This window comes from Anabrus simplex, chromosome 6 (assembly GCF_040414725.1).
Source record: "Anabrus simplex isolate iqAnaSimp1 chromosome 6, ASM4041472v1, whole genome shotgun sequence".
Lineage (NCBI taxonomy): Eukaryota > Metazoa > Arthropoda > Insecta > Orthoptera > Tettigoniidae > Anabrus > Anabrus simplex.
In genome coordinates this window covers 17,894,380-17,912,893 of record NC_090270.1, presented here as the reverse complement: position 1 = coordinate 17,912,893, position 18,514 = coordinate 17,894,380, and the positions used below count along the sequence as shown (strand labels likewise).

The 18,514-nt window shown below is 40.7% G+C and overlaps 1 protein-coding gene across 1 annotated transcript in view; it reads right to left on the bottom strand.

Annotated features, from left to right (window-relative positions):
- The window catches only part of LOC136875416 (SUN domain-containing protein 3), a 205,185-nt gene that overhangs the window by 60,701 nt on the left and 125,970 nt on the right, over positions 1-18,514 (bottom strand). The window contains exon 10 of the mRNA XM_067148972.2: positions 10,971-11,057. Coding sequence (XP_067005073.2) covers positions 10,971-11,057 — 87 coding nt within the window. The remainder of the gene's footprint in view (positions 1-10,970; positions 11,058-18,514) is intronic.

The following is an 18,514-nucleotide window of genomic DNA, read 5'->3' as shown; positions in this document are numbered from 1 at the left end:
AGAGCCAGTGGACGCCACGGCGGGCTACCCGAGAGGGGTGTCCGTGGTAAGTACAATTTTTTTGTTTTAAAAAGAAGAAGGGAAAGGGAAAAGGTAAAGAATGAGAAAGAACGTACAACTGACCAAATGTAAGAAAAGGAGAATGGTTTTAAAACAAGTTGTATTTTAAACTTCAAATGACTAGAATAAGCAGGGTACAACAAGCAAAGAAGGGGAATTACAAACTTTTGACAAGGGCTCAGCCCGTTTGACAACCAAGACACAATCAAGAATAATAATTATTAAGGTTTCTTGTGAACTATTATTATGACTTTCAAGAAAAGCCCAAGACCAAGGTTCGACAGGGAAAACTAGAATCAACATCTATATAAGTACACAAACACTTTAATTAAGAAACAAAGCCACTAAATCTTTATATAAACACTGATTTAAGGCCACCCTTACAATCTTGATTTTGCACCCAAAGGAGGGCAGGAAAGTTATAGCGCATCGGAGGACAAGAATTTTTAGAACTCAATATCCGAAAGGAAGAAAAGGAAAGAAAAAGGAAGCGGAGTAAGGAGGGAAGAAGAGAAAAAAAAGGGAATGAAGAGGGGGGTGGGATCCTTCCAGGCTGCTTAGACGCTATCACGTTGGCAATGTAAACGACCACTCGGGTCAGTGAAAAGTTCAAGGTGTGGTAACACTACTCTCACTTGTCCAAGCACAGTTGATTCTGGCGTATGAGGTTGATATAGGTTTCAGTCTGAAGGACTTAGTTAGAATTGAAACCACGAAACCCCTAAATAATTTAACGTTCAAAGTTCAAATCTTGATATTGAGCGCGAAAGATATAAAAGGTTGTAACTTTTGCTCACCCTGTCTGTTGATAAATCAATGCAGCAATTCACACATAAAAGTAGATAAAACGTCGCAACGGACCAGCCGTTGGCGAACAGTTCCGCTCTCTCCACTCGAGTTGATTTCCAACTGAATGTCTGACCGCCGAGAGTAAGGAATAGCTTGCTTATATAGGTGGTGAACATATTCGAGAAGTTACTCGATGAAAAATACGTAGGTGTGACGTCACAACGAGGAAGCAGCAGCAGTGCCAGAGAGCAAGCCAGTTAGTGAACAGCTGGGCGAGCAAGCAGATGAATGCGACAGAAGGCAAAAGGTAAGACGTAGTAGAGCGGTCGTAACACACGTCGAGGTACAGAGTCAATAAGAGTGCGGATGGTGTCCTGAGGGATGGTTCTCCATTCTCTGTCAACCATTTGCCACAGTTGGTCGTCCGTACGAGGCTGGGGCAGAGTTTGCAAACGGCGTCCAATGAGATCCCACACGTGTTCGATTGGTGAGAGATCCGGAGAGTACGCTGGCCACGGAAGCATCTGTACACCTCGTAGAGACTGTTGGGAGATGCGAGCAGTGTGTGGGCGGGCATTATCCTGCTGAAACAGAGCATTGGGCAGCCCCTGAAGGTACGGCCGCAGCACATGCTGCACGTAGCGGTGGGCATTTAACGTGCCTTGAATACGCACTAGAGGTGACGTGGAATCATACGCAATAGCGCCCCAAACCATGATGCCGCGTTGTCTAGTGGTAGGTCGCTCCACAGTTACTGCCGGATTTGACCTTTCTCCACGCCGACGCCACACTCTTCTGCGGTGACTATCACTGACAGAACAGAAGCGTGACTCATCGGAGAACACGACGTTCCGCCATTCCCTCATCCAAGTCGCTCTAGCCCGGCACCATGCCAGGCGTGCACGTCTATGCTGTGGAGTCAATGGTAGTCTTCTGAGCGGACGCCGGGAGTGCAGGCCTCCTTCAACCAATCGACGGGAAATTGTTCTGGTCGATATTGGAACAGCCAGGGTGTCTTGCACATGCTGAAGAATGGCGGTTGACGTGGCGTGCGGGGCTGCCACCGCTTGGCGGCGGATGCGCCGATCCTCGCGTGCTGACGTCACTCGGGCTGCGCCTGGACCCCTCGCACGTGCCACATGTCCCTGCGCCAACCATCTTCGCCACAGGCGCTGCACCGTGGACACATCCCTATGGGTATCGGCTGCGATTTGACGAAGCGACCAACCTGCCCTTCTCAGCCCGATCACCATACCCCTCGTAAAGTCGTCTGTCTGCTGGAAATGCCTCCGTTGACGGCGGCCTGGCATTCTTAGCTATACACGTGTCCTGTGGCACACGACAACACGTTCTACAATGACTGTCGGCTGAGAAATCACAGTACGAAGTGGGCCATTCGCCAACGCCGTGTCCCATTTATCGTTCGCTACGTGCGCAGCACAGCGGCGCATTTCACACCATGAGCATACCTCAGTGACGTCAGTCTACCCTGCAATTGTCATAAAGTTCTGACCACTCCTTCTTGGTGTTGCATTTGCTCTGTCAGTCAGTGTATATGGAACGTACAAAATCAGGATTTAACAACCATCCTCTAATCACTAGATATGGGAAAATCTCCCAAGTAAATAAGGTCAAATAAAGTCAAATACCTAGGCAAATTTATACAACCAAACGGGATAAATCAGCAAGCAAACAAAGAAAGATTTACAAAATTACAAAAAAGCATACAAAATTGTCTGGAGCAGATACAACAAAAAATGTATATCCCAAAACGCAGTTACAACACTACAACGCAGTTGTCAAACCAGAAACCCTTTATGCAACAGAAACTCTGATAATCGATGGCAGATCACAAATAAAAAACATTGAAAAACAAGAGAGGAAAATTCTCAGGGAAAATCTAGGACTTAAATGCGAAAATGGTATTTGGATGAAAAGGAAATCACACGAAATCTATCAAGTAACAGAAAAAATCACAGACACCATTAGAAAAATGGTCACCTGATCAGGATGGATAACAATAAGTTAACAAAGAAAATACTAAATCTTGCAGTATCTCTAAAAAAACACAACAACTGGCTTACAAAAATTAGTATAAATGAAGAAATCTTGCAAGACAGAAAAAATTCAGAAATCTCACAAACAAACACAAATTTGCTGATCAACCTAAAAGACAAGCTACAGGATGGACAGAAGAACACAAAAAGAAGCACAGTGAAAGGATGAAGAGATTTTGGGAAGACAAGAAGAAACGTTGTGCTAAATAAGTTCACATGTGCTCCTTAGTTGGGCATAATGAATAAATAAAAAAATAATAATTATGATGAAAATCTTTTTTTCAGTTTTTCCATTAATTTAAAAATAAAAGGTTCTTTCACACTTGGATGTTTGAAGTAATAATTAGCATCACACATTCCAGAGATTTATGAAGCAGTGTAGGTAAAAATACAGATGGCAGTACTGATTAGATATGGAAGTTCTTCACTATGGCCCTTTGAAATTATGTGGGAGGTTTAAAACATTAACATATTATAAAATAAAGAAACTTCAGTCAAGTAAAAGGGAAATGGGTTTCAGACCGTGTTCCCACTTTCCAGATAGGTTGCAGACTCCATTCTGGTCCATTCCGGCACCACTGCATCCCTGGTGAGAAAAGGTGAAAAACAACATTTCCCACAAGGACTGAGAGAATGGACGTATATGTGTATGTTCCAGCATAGCTCTCAACCAAAACTGATACAAGTATGACTTACTATCTGGAAAAAAATATGTTGTGGGTAAGAGACCCTTTGCCCGCTATGGTAGAGGTGAAATGTTAAAATAACTGAAAAGACAGATATTTGTGTTGAATTCATACTTTTCGAGGTCGCTGAGATGAACTAATAATAACGCTATTTGCTTTACGTCCCACTAACTACTTTTACTGTCTTCGGAGACCTACAGACTGCTGTTTTCGCTGTGTTACAATCTCTGGCATACTCCTAGGGAAGGCAGTGAAATATAAAAATTAACAAAATGACTGATATTAATGACTGATAAAAATCCCTGACCTGACCGCGAATCGGACCCGGCCACGAACTATCCCCTCAGATGCAGGTAAAACTCCCTAACCTGGCCGGGAATCGAACCCAATGCCTCTCGGTAAGAGGCAGGAATGCAACCCCCTACACCGCGCGTCTGGCGCAACATTTTAAAATAGTAGTATCTGTTAATTATTTTATAATTCTGTTCTACTAGTAGTGTATGCCAGACGTGAAAATTGATACATGGAATCTCCTTTAAAAATAAAGAAACTTTTTTTTTGGTTTGGAAAATCCATTTAGGGTGGCGGGGCGGGGTGTGGGGGCTGAAAAAGTTTTTTATGTGGATACTTATATCTCAAAAACTGAAAATATTATGTGCAAAAAAATTGGTATTTGAAATCTTCTTTAAAAATAAAGACAACAAAGTTAAGTGGATATGTCAGATTTTTAAGCATGTGAGTCACATTTGAGGTCAGCTCAGTTTCATCCAGTTCTAGCATAATATTAACGGTATATATCATTTTGCTAGAGCTGAGTAATTATATTGTCAATTAAGTAGTGGGAGATCCAGGGCAGCATGCATGCTAGTGCCCTTATTTGTTGCATTGATTCATGGTTAGTTTAGTTATGGAAAAAAGGGTTGTAAATAGGTTGAGTTAGGAGTGTGTGTGCATGATTTTATTTTTTAATCTTTCAGAGCATTCCGAGGTGTACGCAGACCACAAGTATTTACTAGGAAATTGCACGTCGGAAACATATTCAGTTACCTCACACTTATTTCTCCCCTTTAGAGATGAACATGGAAGGGGCACGAACTAAATTTTGTGTGCAATATGGACCTAAAGGTTTCTAGTCTTCTTACGTCTGTAAAAATAGGACATAAATATATCACCTAATAAGGAATATATAAAGAATATTTCTTGAATTTGTTTCCACGCACGTTTCCTGCTCGAAAGTAACCTGAATAGATATATTTAACTTACATTTTTGATCGTTTGACGACATGGTAATGGGTATCTAGGAAGGAGAGCCTCAATAAAGGCCCGAAATGACTCCTCATCGACTATTGAAAAGGGCTGGCTTTCACAAACAATAAATTTTCTCAGGTGCATGTGTTAAGTGTTAGGCAGGAGGGTAGTTTCATCATTAACGAGGCCAGACCGCCTTCTCCTTGTGCAATAATTATCAGTAAAGACCAGTGTAGGCCTCTTCTATTTTATTTATGTGTGATTTCAGGTATATAGTCGCTGCCACAGGAACGCCACAGTGTCGACTAACTACATAGTGCACAACCATAACTGCCTGCAGAGTAAAGAGACAGAGTCGAGAATCGAACTCCCGAGCCGCTAAGAGGGAAGGCCATGTGTGACGTCTTCCTTGAGAGTGATTTTTGTGGTATATGTATTGAAAGGTGAAGAAGAGATGTTTCTGTTGTCACAGAAGACTTTATGAATGGGAGAAATAATTAGTTTACATAATGAGGCAGCAGTATTTAAGAGAGAAACCTTCTTTTGTTGTGCGAGCAAGTCTAGCTGGGATAGCCATGAAGGAAGCAATTACTTGCACCCCGCCATGTGTAAGCTGCACCCCGATTGCCTGGAGTCCTTTGCGAGGTAGTATGAATCACGTTCCAGCTGTGTTCCGCTCCTATGAAAAGTGAAAGTTTCCACTTGTCCAAGGGGGATGACCTGACAGCCCGGCGTGGAGAGGGGCGTGCCACTAATGACCTGGTGATGAAGAAATGCTCTGACTGCATGTAGATATTTTCTTTATAGTGTGATTGTGCTGTTATTTTACAGGAGTTGTGTTTGTTTATTTATGTACCTTGTATCGGAGTGCCTTGTCGTGTTTGTTGTTAGTGTGTTGTGTCTTGACAAATTAATCTTTGTTTCTTAAATTTAGCCCGGAGCTAATTTCTCTTAGGGTATACAGCTTCAGGCTGGTTGTTGGCGACAGATCGGATCTGTCAGTAGAATCTGTGTAGTATATAAGTTAGGATCCCTGGATTTTCCCTTAACGTGATGAATAATTTTGCATATGTAAATAGGTGTATTATGGAATGAAACTGGCGTGACTTTCTCTTGTCGAAGCATAGCTTATGGACGGTCGTAATCGAAATTCCACTCAGGGAAATCGGCATTTTCACTTGGCGGTGTTGCCTATAATTAAAGATATAGATCAGGCCAAGATTTAATATTTTGTTTTTATAAATTATGCGCTCGGTATTTGGACCGACCTATTTCAGTAATGTAATTTGTAGTTGTTTCTAATTGCACGGCACATTATGTTTGTTTATGACAGTTTGCATCATGTTTTATTGTAATTTAGTGGAATTTCGTTAGTATGAATATTAATTATGTGTTCTATTGAATAAATCCATTTTTACCCCTATATCTGCCTCTTATTCACAACAAATGCAACTGTTTCCCATTCATTTATACCACTGGTGTTTATTTTGTAGAAGTTAGATTTAATTTTCGCCCATAGGCCGAACGAACCACAAAGCTCACCCACTCAGCCCGGCATATGTGATATTGATGGATGGGAACGGTTCATTTCTGGCGCCCAACGTGGGGCGATTGTCATTTGGGCAGTTGTCATATGTTTGGTGCCAGGTTCTTTTTAGCGCCAAACGAGATTACGATTTTATTCAGGCGGCGCCCGGTTCATTTTTTTTTGGGTGCGATTGTTTAGGCCTTTTATAGAAGTTTGTAGTTCGGAAGTTTGGGAGTGACCAGAGTGGTACCCAATATTTAAGTTAGGTAGATAATTCCGAACAGGCGCATTATAGACGACGAAGCCTGAGATTCTTGTTCGATACTCAGATGGAGTCATGGGAACTGGCAACCTAGCGTATTAGACAATTGAGTCTACAGTCCGGTATTCGATTATACTCATGTTAGTATACGAATACGAGAGGGCGAGGTTTCCGTGGAAATCGTACATTTAGTGAAAGTCTGCAATTCCTAAATATATGAATACGTTGAGTACATATCAGCATTAAATTAAATTTTTATATTAATGTTAGGATGTGAATAGAGCCTGATAGGCGATGGTAGAGGCATGTCAAATAATTCAGTAATTCCATTGGGAATTCGAGAACTAGGAAAAGATTTCTCACTTGGGGCAAGTAGACGATGTGTATCCTTCAGATAAACTTGCCTATGGACATGACCTAGAAATTTGTTCTGTGTAACAGATTTGTATAGCTGGAGATTTTAATTTTGTTTTTATTTAGATTAAGATAGGGACCCAAGTCAGCCTCAAACTCGGAGGAAAACTTGTAATTACAGTGGCATCATTGTCAAAGATTGAAGGTGTATGGATCATTGTTGTGGGAAGTATAATCCTTTAATCGGAGATAATATGCAAATGTGAGTACGCATTGGTGTTTATTTTATAGAAGTTAGATTTAATTTTCGCCCATAGACCGAACGAACCATGAAGCTCACCGACTCAGCCCGGCATATTGGATGGATGGGAACGGTTCAATATAACATAACATTGATCAACAATAACATATACTGTACATTGATCATTGTTTGTTGTGATGTGCTTTCTCTTTTCTGCTGCCACTTATCTCCAATAAATGGAATTACTGCTGCGTACCGAGTATAACAGCCTTTCTGTACATTGGTGGGAAGTAGCTCAGGAATTAGATAAATTTCTTCTTTAGCATGGTTCATAAATTTTCACAAGTATTCAAAATGCCATGAAAAAATGAGGGAAATAAAATAAAAATAATAATACAATAAAACTCAGAGGTGCACAGATAACCCATAAACCGGATATTCAGAAGTTTACTGTATTTAAACATTAAAATTGCAATCAAGAGTTTTGAATTTTTCATACATAGACCATGATGGTTATGAAATCTTCATTGGCTATAGAGATGGTTCCTAAGGATACTGAGTGAACCTCTTAGAGCATATAGAGACACTTTATTAATCAGTGTGTCTCAGGCCAAACTTCAAGGGTATTTTCCCTCTAGCACCAATCTTCAAACCTATTACTTCAATGGATAAATTTATCTTTATAGTATGGAATGGTTGATGCAGGTGGCACACCTCTCCACATGTAAATCTGCTGGCTGGTTGGTTTTTATTGTAACATGAGCCTGACAATTGTACATTTCTATAGACAATAACTACAAATTTAAAAATTAATTCCACACCAATACCTCTCCTGAACTCGCCCTCTTGACTAGACTTCTTAGCCCTCAGTTTCCTTCCCACAACTTATCCTCTTTTCTCCCCTCCCTCTTGTCCACCTACTGTACCCTGTACACTGATAAGACAGATTTACTTTCATTCCTGTCCTCCATTAGAAACTCGATTATCTCCCTCATACTTCTTAATACACACTCACACCTGTAGTCTGTATACCTGCATTCCTCAATCATTCTCTGATCTTCTTCACACCGAACTCGATAGCTGCATTCGCTTGAGTGTGGCCAGTATCCAGTATTCGGGAGATAATGAGTTCGAACCCCGCTGTCAGCAGCCCTGAAGATAGTTTTCCGTGGTTTCCCATTTTTTACACCAGGCAAATGGTGGGGCTGTATCTTCATTAAGGCCATGGCCACTTCCTTCCCACTCCTATCCCTTTCCTATCCCATCATCGCCATAAGATCTATCTGTGTCAGTGAGATGTAAATAAACTTGTAAAAAAAAAAAAAAAAAAAAAAAAAATCACAGAAATATGACATATTGTGAAAAAAGGATTCTGTGAACAAAAAAATGTAGGCTATAAATCACAGGAAAGTTACCCATTTATTAAGAAACCAACCTCATGTATGTACAGCCTGCCATTGAAACAAGGTAATGCATATCAAATTGTATCTACTAAGTTCTATGTCCAATAATTAAGGAAATCTCTAAAATTTAATGATGATATGGTATTACAGTAAACGACTACACTATAATACTACCTAGGCAGATTGTAATTATAAAATAGTAAGAATAATAAGTTAACTGAATCTAAATATATATAGCTTGAACTAGATATCTAAATGCATACTACTACTACTACTACTACTACTACTACTACTACTACTACTACTACTACTACTACTACTACTACTACTACTACTACTACTACTACTACTACTACTACTACTACTACTACTACTACTACTACTACTACTACTACTACTACTACTACTACTACTACTACTACTACTACTACTACTACTACTACTACTACTACTACTACTACTACTACTACTACTACTACTACTACTACTACTACTACTACTACTACTACTACTACTACTACTACTACTACTACTACTACTACTACTACTACTACTACTACTACTACTACTACTACTACTACTACTACTACTACTACTACTACTACTACTACTACTACTACTACTACTACTACTACTACTACTACTACTACTACTACTACTACTACTACTACTACTACTACTACTACTACTACTACTACTACTACTACTACTACTACTACTACTACTACTACTACTACTACTACTACTACTACTACTACTACTACTACTACTACTACTACTACTACTACTACTACTACTACTACTACTACTACTACTACTACTACTACTACTACTACTACTACTACTACTACTACTACTACTACTACTACTACTACTACTACTACTACTACTACTACTACTACTACTACTACTACAAGGTGCTTGAAAACCTACAACCTGTTTTCCAGTCATTGACCGTGTCAGGGATGGGATGAATGAAGCAGATATAGGCTATTAGTACGATGGGGTCGCCTCTCCAAAAGTGATTTATTTATGACTGATAGATGCTATGAAATGAGAATGGAGAGTGTTGCTGGAATGAAAGATGACAGGGAAACCCGGAGTACCCGGAGAAAAACCTGTCCTGCCTCCACTTTGTCCAGCACAAATCTCACTTGGAGTGACTGGGATTTGAACCACGGTATCCAGCGGTGAGAGGCCGACGCGCTGCCATCTGAGCCATGGAGGCTCACTACTAGGTGCTTACAGAAATTAAAACTTCCATTAGAAGCTAAAATATGGAAAAGATTACACTAGGAGTATGAAACAATAAAGCAAGCAAGATACTATCTAATAAAATAATTACATTACAATTCTAAACTGCACTTAAGTGTGTCCTAATTACAACAGGTTAACTGATACAATAGAAATCTTGTTAAAACTAAATACTGAAATAACTGGACAGATTTTTTTCTTACTATGCACAAACAGAAATTAAAGCTGGCCTTAAATGGTGAAATATGAAAAATATCTCATGATCATGGTCTACCTCCCTCTTCTTGACACTGTCTCCTCTTCCTGCCTTTGCCTTTCCCCTTACCTCCCCATTCCTCTGTAACACTTTCCCATTCCTCATCTTCCCTTTGCTATTCTACAAGCAGAGACTCAATAACAACATTGCCCCTTTCAAACTGCTGATGGAAGTAAAGATGAAATCAAAAGAGGACCTCAAAATTCAAGAGTTATTGGAGGAGGAAATGAGTTACGTTTTGAAGCTACAGGCAAAACTGAGTATCCTGAAAATTCAACAGGAAAACCTTTAATGCTAAGAGACATGAACCAGTGAAGTAGAGGAATAGAGACTTAGTAACTATAAAAGGGATTCAAGCTGGACAAAGACTGAAGCTTAAGACAAAATTTCTTGGCCCATACAAGATCACAAAAGTGAAGAACGACATGTATAATGTTGCGAAGGAGGGGTTTTACAAGGAATCTGCAAGGATTTCCAGTTGTGCTGAGATGAAATCACGAACAGGAATTAACAGTGGAGTTTCATCTGGAATGGATGAATATAATAGGATGGCCAAGTTACAGAGATTTAGATGGCAGTGACGAGAACTGAGTTCTGCCTAGACAATTTTAGATTTTATGTGTGTGTGTGTGTGTCAAGGGGCCTATAGGTTAAAAGACAATGGATGAGTGGCTGTTGGACATTGAAATGAACTGTGGGGTGTAATTTTTTTTGTTCAGTTATAGTACATCTTGTTTTATTCAATAATTTCATCTTTCCTTGACTTATTTTAATTTGCCAGTTCTTTATTCCTTTCCAATACTTTTGAATAAATGAATGGTTACAACTGTACCTGATGATTCCAGAGCATAATCAGCAATTCCCATTTTATCTGCATCATAGGTAGAAATTTCTTCAACAAGTTTCTTTGCACAAACGTCTGAAAGAAAAATTATCAGTGCATTTACTCAAATGCAGTAGATAATGTTATGAATAGTGTTGAGAATTATATGCAGTAAAAATCCCAACATATGCATGCAAATATGCACTCTAAAATGGCCAAATATACACTGAAGACTTTGAGTCTGCCAACTTACTGTTGTATAAGATATGTGAACGAACAAAGTACAGTCGAACCTCGATATCTCGAACCTCCATTACTAGAATTTTCAATATCTCGAAGCAACTACAATTTCCCGGCCATTTGTCCTATTCTTCACGTGCGTTTATTTCTCTATTACTTGAAATTTGGTTACATGAATTTCTCGATTTCTCAAAGTAAATGTTTCCTCCCTTGAAGCAAAAAATACTTTGTAACTCGAATTTTGTACCTCATCAACTGTGCAATACAACATTTGTGGTTTGTGAGAAACAGTTAACAAGCAAGGCTTAAAATGATGCTGGGCGCTAATATGACAGGAGCCGAAAAGTTAAAACTTCTAGTGATCGGAAAATCTGCGAAGCCTTGCTGTTTCTCGGGTGTGAATTCATTACCGGTCACATTCAAAAACAACCCTGGAAGTTGTGGATGATAAACTTTATTTACAAATCTTGGCTGTGTGGTATTGACAAGAAGTTACAACATGAATGGAGGATAATCCTCCTTTTCGTAGATAACTGCCCTGCTCATCCCAAGGTGCTCATTCAGGAGTTAAAGGCAGTACATGTGGTCTTCTTGCCACCGAACTTAACATCCAAACTACAGCCCATGGACCAAGGGGTGATTAAAAACTTGAAGCATTTCCACAGGAAGAGGGCTGTTCAGAGAATTCTGAGAGGAATTGTATCCGAGGAGTCATTACCGGACATTAATATACTATATATAATTTTACAATGCCTTTGCTGTGAGATGTAGTGTTTACAGTGCACTATGTCTTTTGGTATGGGCTATATCAAATTTGTTACTTTTATTGACCTGTCTCAGTCTCATCCTTGGCTTTGACAATATGAAAGTGACTGAGGTATGAGTGATGCTAGTAATACCATTGCTTATGCAGCCAGTCCCTGTTATGAATGGTGTGAAAATATCGCTCATAGGGTCGGTTGGTGCATGCATTTCAGTCGGTTTGGCAGACCGATATGTAATAGCAATGGCTGGCTTGGTGAGGAAAGCAACGGGAAACTACCTCACTCCTCATTTCCCTAATACGCCTCTTCAGTGACGCCTAGGCTATTTATGACAGCTGTTGGTGGAGCTGCAAAGCATCAAACCAGCCTTCGAGCTGAATACCCAACATACATAATTTTACAAAGTTTATTCCACCTACTCAATACAGTAGAATAATTGCAATGTCTATAAATACATTACAATATGTTATCAAGGGACTAGTTTCGACCCTAAGTGGGTCATCATCAGCCTAAAATAAGATACACTTTGATTTGCCGAAGTCCTAAGACACAATTACATTGTGGAATAAAACTTAGATGAGTGAATTGTGTATGTGGTGCAGTAATATACATATAAAAATGGTGGAGTGGATGAAATGTTGATAGATGCTATCATTGTTGATAAATGCTGATAGATCTTGCAGCGAGGATAAGAATTGTGCCGGCTGCCGAGGCCTGTCGCGCTCCTCTGGGGCAATGATTAATGGCTGACAGATGGCATGAAATGATAATGGAGAGTGTTGCTGGAATGAAAGATGACAGGGAAAACTGGAGTACCCGGAGAAAAACCTATCCCACGGAACTCAGTGGTGAGAGGCTGACGTGCTGCCGCCTGAGCCACGGAGGCTGCATGAACACCATTACTGACTTTTTAATAAAGTTTTCTGTACCTACTTAATATAATAAAAAAAAAAAATAAAAAAAATACATACATACATTATCATTATAGACTGTTATGCCTTTCAGCGTTCAGTCTGCAAGCCTCTGAGAATTTACTAAACGTCGCCACAATCCTTGATTTGCAACTAGTGTTGTGGCCTCATTTAGTTCTATACCTCTTATCTTTAAATCGTTAGAAACCGAGTCTAACCATCGTCGTCTTGGTCTCCCTCTACTTCTCTTACCCTCCTCCATAACAGAGTCCATTATTCTCTAAGGTAACCTATCCTCCTCCATTCGCCTCACATGACCTCACCATAGAAGCCGGTTTATGCGTACAGCTTCATCCATCGAGTTCATTCCTAAATTAGCCTTTATCTCCTCATTCCGAGTACCCTCCTGCCATTGTTCCCACCTGTTTGTAAAAGAAATCATTCTTGCTACTTTCATGTCTGTTACTTCTAAATTATGAATAAGATATCCTGAGTCCACCCAGCTTTCACTCCCATAAAGCAAAGTTAGTCTGAAAACAGACCGATCTAAAGATAGTTTCGTCTGGGAGCTGACTTTCTTCTTACAGAATACTGCTGATCGCAACTGCGAGCTCACTGCATTAGGTTTACTACACCTTGATTCAATCTCACTTACTATATTACCATCCTGGGAGAACACACAACCTAAATACTTGAAATTATCTATCTGTTCTAGCTTTGTATCACCAATCTGACATTCAATTCTGTTGAATTTCTTACCTACTGACATCAATTTAGTCTTCGAGAGGCTAATTTTCATACCATACTCATTGCACCTATTTTCAAGTTCCAAGATATTAGACTGCAGGCTTTCGGCACAGTCTGCCATTAAGACCAAGTCGTCAGCATAGGCCAAACTGCTTACTACATTTCCACCTAACTGAATCCCTCCCTGCCATTTTGTACCTTTCAGCAGATGATCCATGTAAACTACGAACAGCAAAGGTGAAAGATTTACAGCCTTGTCTAACTCCTGTAAGACCGGGCGAGTTGGCCGAGCGCGTAGAGGCGCGCGGCTGTGAGCTTGCATCCGGGAGATAGTAGGTTCGAATCCCACTATCGGCAGCCCTGAAGATGGTTTTCCGTGGTTTCCCATTTTCACACCAGGCAAATGCTGGGGCTGTACCTTAATTAAGGCCACGGCCACTTCCTTCCAACTCCTAGGCCTTTCCTATCCCATCGTCGCCATAAGACCTATCTGTGTCGGTGCGACGTAAAGCCCCTAGCAAAAAAACAAAAAACAAAAAAAACTCCTGTAAGTACCCTGAACCAAGAACTCAATCTACCATCAATTCTCACTGAAGCCCAATTGTCAACATAAATGCCTTTGATTGATTTTAATAATCTACCTTTAATTCCATAGTCCCCCAGTATGGCGAACATCTTTTCCCTCGGTACCCTGTCATATGCTTTCTCTAGATCTACGAAACATAAACACAACTGCCTATTCCTCTCGTAGCATTTTTCAATTACCTGGCGCATACTGAAAATCTGATCCTGACAGCCTCTCTGTGGTCTGAAACCACACTGGTTTTCATCCAACTTCCTTTCAACGACTGATCGCACCCTCCCTTCCAAGATGCCAGTGAATACTTTGCCTGGTATACTAATCAATGAGATACCTCGATAGTTGTTGCAATCCTTCCTGTTCCCTTGCTTATAGATAGGTGCAATTACTGCTTTTGTCCAATCTGAAGGTACCTTACCAATACTCCACGCTAATTTTACTACTCTATGAAGCCATTTCATCCCTGCCTTCCCACTATACTTCACCATTTCAGGTCTAATTTCATCTATTCCTGCTGCTTTATGACAATGGAGTTTATTTACTATCCTTTCCACTTCCTCAAGCATAATTTCACCAACATTTTCCTCCTCCCCATGAGCTTGGCTGTTTGCAACACCACCATGATGATTTCCTTTTACATTGAGAAGATGTTCAAAATATTCCCTCCACCTCTCCAGTGATTCCCTGGGATCTATTATGAGTTCACCTGAATTACTCAAAACACTGTTCATTTCCTTTTTCCCTCCCTTCCTAAGATTCTTTATTACTGTCCAGAAAGGTTTCCCTGCTGCTTGACCTAGCCTTTCCAGGTTATTACCAAAATCTTCCCATGACTTCTTTTTGGATTCAACAACTATTTGTTTCGTTCTGTTTCTTTCATCTACATACCAATCCCTGTCTGCCTCGGCCCTTGTTTGGAGCCATTTCTGATAAGCCTTCTTTTTACGTTTACAGGCTGCTCTCACTTCATCATTCCACCAAGATGTTCACATACCATCTTTACACACAGTTGTTCCTAGGCATTCCCTTACTGTTTCTACTACAGCATCCCTGTATGCCACCCATTCACTTTCTATATCCTGAACCTGCTTACTGTCTACTGTTCGAAACTTCTCACTAATCATATCCATGTACTTCTGTCTAATTTCCTCATCCTGGAGATTTTCTACCCTTATTCGTTTGCAGACATATTTCACTTTCTCTACCCTAGGCCTAGAGATACTTAGTTCACTACAGATCAGATAGTGGTCTGCATCATCGAAAAATCTCCGAAAAACTCTTACATTCCTAACAGATTTCCTGAATTCAAAGTCTGTTAAGATATAGTCTATTATGGATCTGGTACCCCTAGCCTCCCATGTGTAGCGGTGAATAGCCTTATGCTTGAAGAATTCCCTTTGGGAATCAACATCTGTATTATCTGATGGCCAGGCACGCATCAAATTTTGGAAATGAGACATAGCTCTCATAGTGCATTGGCACTGCTGGTGGCTTCAAGTAGCCTATGCAGTGGCCTCCACGGTATGCACTAGCCTTGCGTCTTGGGTGGTGTGCTAAGTCCCAACTGATGAGCCTAACTTAGCACACGAGGGCGAAACGCAGGCAACCAAGAATGAGTTAGCTGGAAAATTTGTAATGTCCAATAACGGACCATTATATTGGTATTATAAATTTACTCATTCGGGACAAATATTTTAAATTCCCTTTGGGAATCAACATCTGTATTATCTGATGGCCAGGCAGGCATCAAATTTTGGAAATGAGACATAGCTCTCATAGTGCATTGGCACTGCTGGTGGCTTCAAGTAGCCTATGCAGTGGCCTCCACGGTATGCACTAGCCTTGCGTCTTGGGTGGTGTGCTAAGTCCCAACTGATGAGCCTAACTTAGCACACGAGGGCGAAACGCAGGCAACCAAGAATGAGTTAGCTGGAAAATTTGTAATGTCCAATAACGGACCATTATATTGGTATTATAAATTTACTCATTCGGGACAAATATTTTAAATTCCCTTTGGGAATCAACATCTGTATTATCTGATGGCCAGGCAGGCATCAAATTTTGGAAATGAGACATAGCTCTCATAGTGCATTGGCACTGCTGGTGGCTTCAAGTAGCCTATGCAGTGGCCTCCACGGTATGCACTAGCCTTGCGTCTTGGGTGGTGTGCTAAGTCCCAACTGATGAGCCTAACTTAGCACACGAGGGCGAAACGCAGGCAACCAAGAATGAGTTAGCTGGAAAATTTGTAATGTCCAATAACGGACCATTATATTGGTATTGAAGAATGTATTCGTAACAGCTAAACCCATACTAGCACAGAAGTCCAGCAAACGCTTCCCATTCCCATTAGCTTCCATATCTTCCCCACATTTACCAATCGCCCTTTCGTATCCTTCAGTTCTATTCCCAACTCTCACATTGAAATCGCCCATTAGCACTATTCTATCCTTGCTATTGACCCTGAACACGATGTCACTCAATGCTTCATAAAACTTGTCAACTTCATCATCATCTGCACCCTCACATGGTGAATACAGGGACACAATTCTTTTCCTAATTCCTCCCACTGACAAATCTACCCACATCATTCGCCCATTTACGTGCCTAACAGAAACTATGTTGCGTGCAATGGTATTCCTGATAAACAGCCCTACCCAGACTCTGCCCTTCCCTTTCTAACACCCGTCAAGTACACCTTATAATCTCCTATCTCTTCCTCATTATCTCCCCTTACCCGAATATCACTTACTCCTAGCACATTCAGATGCATCCTCTTTGCTGACTCAGCCAGTTCTACCTTCTTTCTTCCATAAGCCCCATTAATATTGATAGCTTCCCATCGAATTCCATTTCGTTCGCCAGGTTGTTTCCAAGGAGTCCCTCGCCTGTCAAATGGGAGTGGGACTCCATTACTCCCATAGGTCCGAGGCTTGCTAAAAGTGTTCTGAGCTCGGTAAGTTCATGAAGCAGGATGCTGCCCTACTTGCACATAGTCCAAGTGAGGATCTCTCCTCTAATGGGTTATGGACCACCGGTGAATTGTGTAGTCCTAGCCACCTGAGCACAAGGAGGGCCATGACTCAGAATATGTCTGAGATGCCCACTCCCATTCCATAGCAACTGGTATCCCGACTCTCAGGACCACTTACTAGGCCACTCAGCCGTTGCCCATGGTTCACGAACTAGGACGTGATATGAACCATAAAAAAAAAAAATAAAAAAAAAAAAGCTCTGGTTCCAGATGTCTGTTATTTCCAGTATCCATGTCTAAACTGATTTCATTTGTTGCCTTTTTTTTGTAGCTTGTTAGCACACACCTGTCTGTAAGGGAGGTAGAGGAAGGCGGGGAGGGGCTCTGTTCAATGAAGAAAGAGGTGATATGTAGCTAGAACCAAACTCAGTGCCACATATGTTGGCCAGACAAAACAGAATTTCCACACCAGCTACAAAGAACACAAAAATGCAGTTATATACAATTGGCATTCAGCCTTTAGAGATAGCTCTGACCATTTTACAGACATCAGCATAGATCTTAAAATTTCACACATTGAAAATAAAAGCAAATCACTAAATATAAAGAGGAGGCAGTAGAAATATAAAAGTGTTTTATTGGACAGCAATATATTATGACAATGAAGGCTGAAATGGGGAGGCGACAATGCGTATAGGACCAGCAGTGAGCAAAACAATACTGTCAGCGAATTGTTGAGGCTTGTGATGATGGAACTCCTTCGAAGAAACTGGAAACTGACTTAACAATTAAGAAACGATGAGAATCTTCTACGAGTCTAAATAAAGAGCACAGATGCCGAATGATAATCAGTCTTGCGTTAATCGTGAGTAAGTAACAAGATGATCGCGAGTGAATCAAGGCGGACTTGATTACATGGCATGCAGCAAAAATTGGGAAGTGAACACTTCTGGAATGAGGCTGTGCTATGAGAAGGCCATTGGAGAACAAGAGTTTGGCACACTGGAGTGCTGTGTGAATGGCCAAGCGAGCGAGTGAGTGAATGAAGAAGTGGATTGGAAAACTCAAACAGAAGTGCACTTATAAATAAATAACTGTAAATAGTAGTTTACACAATTTAGTGTATAGTAGAACATACTACCTTTCTGTGTAGTAATTTTAGTTTTAAGGACACTGATAACCCTAATTGGACTGAAATACAGTAACCTGGCATGCTAAGGGATCTGTCAATGCCGGATTATCAAGGTCTTTTTAAAAACCTGCTTTAACCCTCTTGGAGCCAAGAGCCGATCTAGTCGGCCGCTCCCCATCAGCTGGAAGAGGCCAGAGCTCCGCCT